The 11,956-nt window shown below is 36.4% G+C and overlaps 1 protein-coding gene across 1 annotated transcript in view; it reads left to right on the forward strand.

Moving 5' to 3' along the window:
* The window catches only part of LOC135210069 (protein charybde-like), a 48,227-nt gene extending 38,698 nt beyond the window's left edge, over nt 1-9,529 (forward strand). The window contains exons 2-4 of the mRNA XM_064242868.1: nt 1,464-1,647; nt 1,971-2,126; nt 5,256-9,529. Coding sequence (XP_064098938.1) covers nt 1,464-1,647; nt 1,971-2,126; nt 5,256-5,334 — 419 coding nt within the window. The 3' untranslated portion in view covers nt 5,335-9,529. The remainder of the gene's footprint in view (nt 1-1,463; nt 1,648-1,970; nt 2,127-5,255) is intronic.
* Nucleotides 9,530-11,956: the final 2,427 nt, after the last annotated feature.

The following is an 11,956-nucleotide window of genomic DNA, read 5'->3' on the forward strand; positions in this document are numbered from 1 at the left end:
TAAGCCATTCAGCGCTGAAACGGAAATTGACGGTAAAAGGTTTGAAAGGTGTTACAGGAGAAAAACCTCGCAGTTGCACTATGAAACAATTGTTAGGGCAGGGTGGACAATAAGATGGAAGAAGGAGAATATGAAGGGAGGTAACAGTAAAATGATTGAAAGTAGTTGCAGCTAGATGCTGAAGGGACTCTGCAAAGAACCTTACGTAATGCCTACAATGCACCGAATGAGATGTACTGACGGCACTATACCCCTACAGGGTCCATAAATTTGTCATCAAAACTGCATCCTCCACATTTCATTTAAGCATAAGGCAGAATTATTTTAGTGCTGTACATAATAACTTTTTAAAGCTGAAACAACAGGCAGTAACGCCTAAAAAACGTTCCATGTACAATGCTTTTAAAGTCGTCACTTTCAAAGTCCAAGATTAAATTCATCCTGATGGGAGTCATAGTGCTGCGAAGTTCTTGGCCTCCTGTCTGTAGTCTGTACTGCTAATTACAGGTCATATACCATAATTTTTACCATGCCATCAATTTTACCATTTTGTATATTGTTTGATTCATCCCATGAGTTATTGTAACTTTTTATAAATAGCATTAAAAATGTATTTTCAAGTATATACTTTTGAAACTCGCGATGAAAATATTGTTTATGCAGTAAATATCGACTTTGCAAGCAGGAATTAACAAGCTCTAAGCACTATTACAAAGAGGGAGAAGCCAATAACGTTTAATATATTTCAAGGTGTATCTCATTTGAAAGAATATATTGTTGTTAAATTAGTGTTGCATTATGTTTAGATATATCTGACTAAAATGTATAGGTCATACAAGCCGTAAATTGTCAAATGGGGAAGTTTTTCTTCGGCATTGTGACTAGCAGTAATGGCTATGAGACTGTGTAGCTAAAAGGCGTGGCTTGTGACGTCATGCAAGTTGCAACAGCTCCAAGCGCTTTGATTGGTCTTAATTTTCCCCATCCCTATACTCTTCCAGACTTGGGAAGTATGCAACCCGGAACCCCACAATATGAATACCACCCAGTCGAATAGGATGACCGTGATAGGGAAAAAAATAATAATAATAAAACAGGAGCCAAATATTTTAAAGACGAAATATTGTCGATCTTATCTTCCTATTGTCGCCGATAATAATTATAATAAAAAAATATTCTTAGTAGCATGATTCTTAAAATGGAGAAACAAATCCACAGTTTCGTATATTATGTATACATATACTTAACGATAATCTATGCAGATAGCTTTCTGGAATCTGCTCGATTCCCAATTTCAATTCCCGAAAGCTACCTGCATAGATTTATCCTTAAATATATGTAGTACGTATACATAACTGTGGAGCCATATGGCATTATAACCATGACAAGGATTTTTTTTTTATTTTTTAAAAGAAATATGGAGATTAATGAGAGTAATAACCGCCCTTTTCCAAATCCTTCAGGTTTTGAGATCCACGTCGAAGGTGAAGCCGCCGCCCGGGACACCTTGATACAGCAGTTGACCCAGGAGGTCACGAGTAGGGCCGACGCCCTGGGCTGCGGTCAGGTCATGATCCCTCCGGGCCTCATAGACGAGGTCACGGCTCAGGTTCTCAGACTTGCCGATTCAGAACCTTGTGGTGTCAGGTAAGGTCACACCATCTGTTGTATTCGGTTATTGCTGGGAGGGACGAGATGTTTTGCCTGTCTCGGTGCTTGAATGGGAAGGAGAGTTTTGTGATATTTTCGCCTTATTTACCCTTTTTATGCATTTTATTTAAAACTCTGCAGGACTGCTGCTAAAGAAGACTAATTATCGGTGAACTTCTCTCTCTTCCTCTGTATTTATCTATCTGTCTATCTCCAGGCTTTAAAAAGAATTGACTTACACCTGTCATTTAAAAATTGAACTTTTAAATTTCATCTTCCGAACTTTTGAACTTCACCTTCTTCTTCTCCTCTTGCAACAGAGGGGGAGTGCTGCACGTCCATTTCTTCGACGGCGAACAGTTGCAGAGACTGACTCGAGTGGTCCTTGACCCGTCGATGCCCAACACCTTCGAGCTGTACCTCAGCCTCAGGGCAGATACGACGACCTGGTACCACAAGATGTCCAGAATTATCAAGTAAGATTAATTTCGTTATTTTAAAAATCCGTATATTTAAGAAATGTCAGTCTCGTCCATCGCTGTGAACAAGAAATATGCCTAAACATTCTCCAGTTTAATTAAAACTGACAAATCTGACAACTGCAATGTATGGGAATGACAATCATCACTATACCCCGAAGACCGGTCAAAACAGACGTGTCATTACCCTCTAAATACCCTCCTTGCTGCACCCCCGTCACATTGTTGTGAAACCTTTCGGGTTTCCCGTGGACTTTTGCACTCCGTGACCTCATTTATCATCCTCCGTATCTTATCCTCGTTGGCTGACGATAATAAATCCTCCCGTGAGCAAAGATCAAGGATGTTTCGGTTTATCTCTTTCCCGACTTCAAAATGAACAACATTCCCCATGTCTTTCAGAGTGAGTGTTTGTTGCTATTGCCTTTTATCGTTCTGTCGTGCTTCCAATGTGTCGTTTGGTATTGCATTTCTTGGATTTTGTCCCGAAGGTCAAATTACATCTATACACGCCCGGGTGTTATTGTTTGATTGTAGTGTCATCATACCATCATATGGTAATGGGCAGCATATTCCCGTATACTTATATAATGTATGAAGCATTTCCTTTCTGTAATCAAATTTCTTGTCCGTCTTTTAAACACCTTTTCGTGTACGGTTCTCTTTATCATGCGTGTTTTTACATGATAGATTTATAATTCAGGAGGCTTCTAAAGCAAGAAAACCCGTCACTGATCTCCAAAACACGATTTTATCATGTTTGTCAAAGCGCCAACATTGTTTCACTGATAAACGCTGATATATCAACTTATTAGAGAGAGAGAAAAAAGACTGAAGTATTTTCCATCTGGTGGCTGATTGCGATTATCGTGAGTCAACATGTTTGCTCTGTGTGAGAACCTTATGTAAGTAGGTCGCCTAGATTAGATAATGGCACAGCATCGGTTGCATCAACAAGGAACGGACGGAGTCCCTTGTAGGATCAGGGGCCATGATCAGAGGGACCCCTTTTAAGATGACCTTGAGGTATATGTATATATAGTGGCTCTCGTGCCAAGGGGATAATTATAATGGCGAACGTCCTTCGTACTGACTGGTCCTTCGAGTGTTTAAATCATTCGGAATAATGTTCCTGTTTCAGTTTTTCATATTAGATATAACTCAAAATACACTCTTTAAATAGCTATGAAAAAATAGATTTACCTCAAATAGGATTCGTAGTTTTAAATCTTACGTTTAACTATGAAACACACTCTTTAAATACCTTTGAAAATATAGATTTAGCTCAAATAGGATTCGTAGTTTTAAATATTACGTTTAGCTATAAAACAGACTCTTTAAATGACTATGAAAATATAGATTTAGCTCAAACAGCATTCACAGTTTCAAATCGTACGTTTAACGATGAAATACATTCTTTAAAAGCTAGCACATGGGTCACCCCATTCTCTTTTCATACACCATAGACTGACCTACCCCTCCCACTCAGATATTTCTATAGCACCCGTAGTAAGTCGATGCCGAACCCTAGATTTCAACCGAGGGTCCTTTAAAACGCTTCGTACGACGCCCATTGAACGAAAACGGATTGGAATATATAACTAAAATGAACTGGAACATTCAGAATAATATTCAGTAAATTATCAAAAGGGGAAACCTTCTGACTCCCTCTGAAAGATGTGTCAGATTCAGAAGTGATTGTCAAGACTCGGTGGTTCTCAACCTTTTTTGGTCCCTGCGCCCTTCCATAATATGTCAGAATGTCATTCCCAACCCCCACCCCCTCCAAAACTGTCTGCCTTAAAAGGTGCATTCCAAACACACAAGTTAGCGGAGAGAAAGCCGAGCGTGACCTCTCAGCAGCGCTGACCGAAGAAACATGGTCACAAGCCCCCCCCCCCCCCCCCCCCCCCCCCCACCCCCCTCATCCCCGCCCTGAAACGCTGATGATATAGGAGTGTGATTGAGCTTACGTCTCCCAAAATTCCAGTTTACAAACTGTAAAACAGGAAACTTTTGTTGTAAAAAAAAAAAATAAAAATAAAGTGTAAATGGTGATAGTAATAATGAAATAGATAAAGCATCACGGGCTAAAAAAGATAAAAGAAAGTAATATTAGTTTCGCTGTCTTGGCTAACTTAAACTTATTGCATGAAATATCCTGACCCAGAACCTTCAGCCTCTTTCATTGTTTTCAGAGATATGCCCAACTGTTTTTGTCTCTTATCATTTTCCTTCTCTTCTTTGCTCTTATTATTATTATTGTTTGTTTTTTTTTACCAATACTCTCAGTAAGACTCCATCCCGTCCTTGCTCTAAAATAGATCTCTGTATCAATATCCCCCGAGATATCTTATCAGATGTCTTTTTTCATCAAATCTCACTTCACACTTTTCCATTGGTATTTCCTTAGAACTTCAGACGGAAACTGAAACACGTTTTCATTTATATTTATGAATGTATGGATTTATTTATTTGCTTCCTTACTTTTTTTCATACAGAAACTGGGAAACTTCACCATTTCTGTGAGTGAATATATGGATTTATTTCATTTTTTTTTTCAAACAGAAACTGGAAAACCTAAAAATCTCAGTTTGTGAATGTATGGGTTTGCTTCCTTTACATTTTTTTCATACAGAAACTAGAAAACTTCACCATTTCCATGAGTGAATGCATGGATTTAAATTCCTTAGTTTTCTCCATACAGAAAATGGAAAACCTAAAAAATTCAGTTTGCGAATGTATGGGTTTATTTCCTTTACTTTTTTTCATACAGAAACTGGAAAATCTAAAAGTTTCAGGTTTATATCCTTTGCTTTTTTTCATGCAGAAACTGGAAAACTTCACCATTTCTATGTGTGAATGTATGGGTTTATTTCCTTTACTTTTTTCATACAGAAACTGGGAAATCTAAAAATTTCAGGTTTATTTCCTTTGCTTTTTTCATGCAGAAACTGGAACATCATTTCTCTTATCATTTTTTCAATACAGAAACTGGAAAACCAAAGCAATTATATGAGTGCACGAACGGCTTTATTTCCTTTCTGCACACAGAAACTGGGAAACGTCGCCATTTCTGTCAGTATACGCACAGACTCATTCCCTTTATTTTCCATCTATTTCCAGACCCCTCAGAAGATCAGGACCTCTCCACCTCAGTCGCGACTACAAACTGGAGAAGAAGAAACTCTATCCCGACGAATGATGATGAGTGCCGACGAGGCTGGCCCAACTGACGCACCCACCCTCCCTGAAGACATAGTACGACTCGTCACCACCCTTTCAGAATTCTTCTTCGGCGTCTGTCTGTCTGTCTCTCTCGTTCCCAGTGTGTGTGTGTCTCTCTCTCCTCTTTCAAGAGCTGTTGACAGCTATGTTACTCGTCACTTCGGAAAAAGCAAAACAATATTCCTGATACTCCAATATAGTTGGGAACTGGAGTAATATAATGTTTGGTGTGGTATATATATATATATATATATATATATATATATATATATATATATATATATATATATATATATGCCAAGTCTCTATGTATGCGTGTGTGTGTAATCTTTGCGCCATCTACTGTTGATCTAAGGCTTTTTTTTTTTCTTTTTTTTTTTTTTCTTTTTTTTTAAGAGTCGGGTCGCGCGATCGTCATACAAATTAGTAAGTTACACCTGATGAATACTGTTAAGGCTATTTTTATTCATTGCTTGTTATTTCACTCCATTCATAAGCCATTGAGATAAACTTATTTTATGTCCTTGTCGTAGACTGAATAGCTGTAATTTCTTAAACAAATTTTATGAAGCAGCAGTTTTTCTACTACTTGTATTTAATTTCACGTTCTTAAGGTCTTGAGGTCATGTTTCGTCGAAAGCATTCGTGCAGACAGACGAAGTGTCTCCTCTTAGACAGAAAGTGTATTATGGTTTTGTTAATATGTTCTTCATCTCACCGTGCAGTCTGCATTACATTACAATCCAGAACCATCTGTATTTTTGTATTTTTTTTTTTTCGTGTGATTCACATAGATTAAAATTATATTGACTTTTCTCTAGTTCATTTTCTTTCGTTATGTTTGTCATCGTGAGTCATTTGCTTATTGGTGACAGTTCTTGAATTTCCAAGTTACAAAAAAAAAAGGTATTTGGTTTGTGTGCTGGGGTCAGGATAGTCCGATTTACGTTAAAGAATAATATATATAATATATGCATATATTTATATATATATATATATATATATATATATATATATGTGTGTGTGTGTTTTTAGCTAACAGTTTACAACTGCATTTCCCAAGGCGAAAATTAACCTCCTGGGAATTCTTCGTTCAAGAACTCGATTGATGACTATTTTGAAATAATAATAATAATAATAATAATAATAATAATAATAATAATAATAATAATAATAATAATAATAACAAGAAAAAGAAGAGGAAGAGAGAGGAGAAGAAGAAGAAGAAGACGAAGAAGTGCTATTGCTTGATAACTGTCTCACTCTCACTGTATCACAGCTGAAAGGATACTCATTCATTCTGCGAGAATTCCCTTAATCAATAAAAAGAATTACCTTAAATGGTGAACAAGAAGACATTACGAAGATGTCTTGAGAGTCCCACTTCCTCAAAATATAGTAATGATAAATAAATAAAAAATCTAAGAAATTTCCACTTCCAGATTTTGTCTTAATGTAGCAACGAGTTCTCTGGATAGCGGACACTATCTACCTACCTATCTATCAATCTTTCTATCTATCTTTCATAAGACATCAAATACATAAACCTTCACTCATGGAATAAACGCGTGTATGCATCGCAACTACCGCTGTACGAGACCCACAAGTCTTGAAGAAGAAAAAAAATAAAAGTCTGGCTTATATTTATATTTATGTAGGTGTAGCACGCGTTAATATCCAGTCATTTATCATGCTGTTCCTGTCTAATCGTTTCAATCATTTGCTCATTAACTGGTGTCTCGAACGGTTGCAGAGTAGGTGGGTGTGGGAGCATATGTGCCTCCTAGAATAGCAAAAAGGACAAAAAAAAATGTGCATATATATATATATATATGTATGTATGTATATATATATATAATGAAATAAATTAAAATAAAATCTAGATTAGAGTCGTATTTTCCTCAATGTATAATGTAAAGCTTGTGTGTAGATCTATTCACTTGTAAGATATCCAGCAAACAGCTTGGCTGAAAATTATCGCCAAAGGTTATAGTACAATTACCACAGTTACCAGTCACTGTAATTATCAGTTATATGCATCAGCTGTAAGGCAGCGTGGCAATATGAAACACCTTTCCAAGGATGCTTTTTTGTCAAGTACTTACTGCACACAGGAATGCAGGGCTACATAAATTCCTCAGCTTGCAATGTATCTAAATATGAATCAACAGCTATGGTAGAGGAACACACCACATTAATATTTGGGCTGTGGGCTTCTGTTGTTCCAGTAGATTACCGCAAACCACATCCAGATTGCAAGCAAATTGCTATATGAATGTGCAACAACAACAAAATCACTGACTCGTATCTATATGATTTGGTGTCAACCACAACGCAAATACGTAATCCTTCAGTACAATTCCTGATAACCAGAGAGCAATATAACATGGATCGCCCAAGAGAGCAAAGTGCATGGTCTCGTTTAGCCACAAACAACGCCTCATGACAGCTGATATGTGCCTGCTCGAAAAGCGCTCAGTCGTGTTTTGCTAGAGACCTCCAATTCCAAATGGCCCCTTAGGTCCTGAGTAAACTCGAGAGACATAAATGAAATCCAGGATAAGGTAACGTTTTTCTGAAAGAAGCAATTGCTTTCTTGTAACACTGAAACAGATTATCCTGTACTGTAGCATGATTTGTCCAGTGAGGGTTAGAGATCTTCCAAGTGAATTTTAATATATAACGAAAATAAACGAAAGACAGTCCTTGGGCTACCGAACTGTGTAAGGGTGAGATAGATGATTCCAGTATATTTTGCTATTTGATTATATTCCAGTTAATGCTTGTTCTCATTGTATAATAAATGATGTGTGTGTATGGGTGTATGTGCGATGGCGCTCTTATGTACCTCTTAATTGTCTTGAGATCTTATGTACTTTACATGTGACAGTTACTTTAATAATCATGATGAAGATTTTACGGGAAACAGCATAACTGAAAATCGTTTTGTTTGTAATTCGCCTCAACTTTTTAATGTTAAGACGTATTTTGGATTTGGTCGCTGTAGGAAATTAGGATAACTCTGGTGGAAGTTCATTGTGTGTACATTTTTTATCCGAAAAGGAAACGTACTAATGATAAACGTTGCTACCTATGTAATACCCAGGTAAATGATAAAGGAATGATGACTGCATAGATTAATAAGGTTGGTGTCAAGTGTGTCGAATAAGTAATATAAACGTAGGATGATAAATACTGTTACTGATCGCAATACACCTGCCTTTCGAGGGTGAACAAAAAATGTTCATGAAGGAAATGAATATTGAAGAAATGAATGAATTGATATACCCTGTCAAATACTAAGTTTACGTAATTTCCCCCAGATGCTAATACCTTCCTGTTTCATTTAAAATTGCTTTAGTAAAACCCTTTCAAACTTTCGGATGGGAATCAAAGAACTAGATTTTGTGAGTTTCATTCAACCTCGTATGTTTTTTACGTCAAAAGATGGCATAAATGATCTAATTCAAGCCTTGCAAATATTGAGTGACATGGGAACCCTTGGGGAAATTAAGGATTAGCGAACTGCCTTATGAAATGCACTTAATATCATTCGTGGTCCTAGAACATTCAGTGTCGTGAAATTTGCCGTCATGGTTTCGGGGCAGACAATGAAGTTGATGAAACTGATGTGTAATCACAAATGACACTGAAGAATTTATTATTCGCCGTGATGCTAAATTAGGTAACTGATCTTTGAATATTAGAAAAACAAATCTAGTACTATAATTTGGTTTAATTAGAGATACTGGCACGTTGATTGCATACTTTATTTATTCTAGCATAAATTATATTTTTATAATCAGAATTGAAATATTTATCGTTAATTACAATTGACTGGAAACTGTTATCTTTAATTGGCTATGAGATGAACTCCCTCAGATGAACTGGCAACGAAAACTACAGAATCCCCACAGTGAAATCAGGCCTTTGTCACCGCCTTAATCAGAACTTCCAGCTTCTAATCCCTCCTAGAAGGGCATCACTTCCTCTATCATCGCATGAAGAAGTCAAGGATTCAGTAATACGAGAAATAACACGTACAGACTGATGTGCATGTCCATAGTTACAGGAGTTTTTATAAATGTCACTTTAGAAAGATGTCGTCCATCAAACATAGCCAATCTTCTTTGTACATTAGAGTGCTAAGTAATAAACTTTCTTTTTTGTAAGATTATTTTCTTAACCTACTGTTATGACCCTTGTTGGGCCGGGGTGCAAGTTCTTTTGCACAAGAATAGAGAGGACAGTGATCTTACCTAATAATCCAGATAAATTCAGTCAGCGAGTACACACACACACACACACACACACACACATACTCACATACACAACTGTTTGCCAAGCCAGCCAACAGTTTTTTTTTTCCAAGGACAAATCCCTAAGTAATACTTAGTTTTTCATTAAGTATTCACTGGTTCTCGGTGACTTAAGATTACACACCTTTTGAGATTTATCTTTTTTAGTGCAGTTACACATGAATTTAACGACGAGGCTGTAACAAAACCCATCAATATAACATCGACAGAAGGAAGAATTTATATATACCTATAAATATATATATATATATATATATATAATATATTATATATATATATATATATATATATACGCACATACACACATATATATATGTAATATATCATATATATATATATTATATATATATATATATATATATTATATATATATATAATATACTATATATCATACGTACATATAAATACATACATTACTGCAGTCAACGAGTTAATATTGGCCCCAGATATTTCAGATAACTTATTTCCTTGTTAAATATCTGTAAAGATTCAAATATATATATATATATATATATAATATATATATATATATATATATATATATATATATATATATATATATATATATATATATATATATATATATATATATATATGCACGCAAACACATACATATATACATGCATACATACATAAAGGGCAAATGGCCCCGAGGAATGTGAAACCATAGAGCAATATCGCTCCCCTTTCCTCTGGTAAAGGCGAAAGGTCAAGATCTCCATTATTCAACTTTTCAGGTGGCTGGATACACTTGTTTGTAATCTGATTTCCGCAATAGAAATTATGTGTATACACACACACACACACACACACACACACATATATATATATTATATATATATATATAGATATTATATAATATAGATATCTATATATATGTGTGTGTGTGTGTGTGTGTGTGTGTGTGTGTGTGTATGCATACTATATAAATTTATATTATCAGCTAAAGCCACAGAAAAATCATAGAAAGAAACGACAGCGTACCAGACTTTTTTTTTTGTAAATAACACATCTTAGGGGCCCAAAGTTTGCTTGTGTATGTGTGTGTGTGTGTGTGTCTATGACCTTCCCTTATGGCCTAACTGAGTCACTGAGCACCAGCCAAACTCAATCTTATGCGCACCGTCTCTGTCGTAATTCTCCCGACGGGAAAAATATTCATGAGAACTTGGAGAATTCTACAATCGCTAAATCAGACGGCGAACGTTCGAGTAATACAATTGCATCACTACGAAAGAATACACGGGAGACGTCGTCCTTCAAAGGCCGAAAGGAAGTGTCATACCAGACCGAGAGAGAAAGTTGGACGGACTCCTCCAAACTGACAGGCACCAGTCTATCTCTGTCACCTCTCCAAGTTTTATCGCCCCTGATACGAAGGTGCTATCGCATCGCTTATGTGTGGGTTTGTGTGTGAGCGTATGATTTAATGCTGTACACCTTTTTTTATTTATTTTGCGTCGGCCATTATCGTGACAGTTGATAGTCGAAAAATCCGGACCAGGATGTGATCGGTCACCTGCTGAGGCGAGATTAAATCTGGAAAACTGTTTTTGTCAGATTCATTTATGGGGAAATATTTTTAATCATTGGGGGCAGTTGTTGCTTCTGACGTGTTGAAGGTTCGGACTCAAATGAGAGAGAGAGAGTATTATTTGACAATTTTTGGACATATTTTTTGGAAACTGCAAAAAAAGAGCATTATTTCTCCATACAAATATCAAATAGATGTAATTATTTCTAAATTCCAGCTACTCATAACTACCTAATTAGTATCCCTCACCTCTCATTCCGTCAAGGAGCGTTTTGATCCTCGATGTATCCATATCAAACAATACCTTTCGAACGATAAAAAAATAAAAATAAAAATAAACGCAAACAGCATTCTTCAAGTATGGAGAAGGTGCATTTGTATGCTGCTATTATGGTCAGAGAAAACATGCTCAAATGGAAATACACGCGAATTTGATCCCTTATCGAGAGGCGCTCCAAATTCGGGATGCGAACATATGCATTCCACAACCCTATTACTTTTTTCTCTTGCCTCGGAGGATATTTGTTTATACTTTCTCTTCTGAATTTTCTTGTTTTGATCTCTTTATCCTTCTACTTCTCGTTATTGTTATTATCGGTTGCCTTTCCCACTGGAAAATGTCTTATCATATCTCGACGATTTGGATGCTCTCCTGGACTCTTAGCATTTTACAAAGGGACCGACATGACTGCATCGTAGTCCAGTATTTGTGGAATAAAAAACACACCTGCACCGGCAACACGCAA

Source organism: Macrobrachium nipponense, chromosome 39, assembly GCF_015104395.2.
Source record: "Macrobrachium nipponense isolate FS-2020 chromosome 39, ASM1510439v2, whole genome shotgun sequence".
Taxonomy (NCBI): domain Eukaryota; kingdom Metazoa; phylum Arthropoda; class Malacostraca; order Decapoda; family Palaemonidae; genus Macrobrachium; species Macrobrachium nipponense.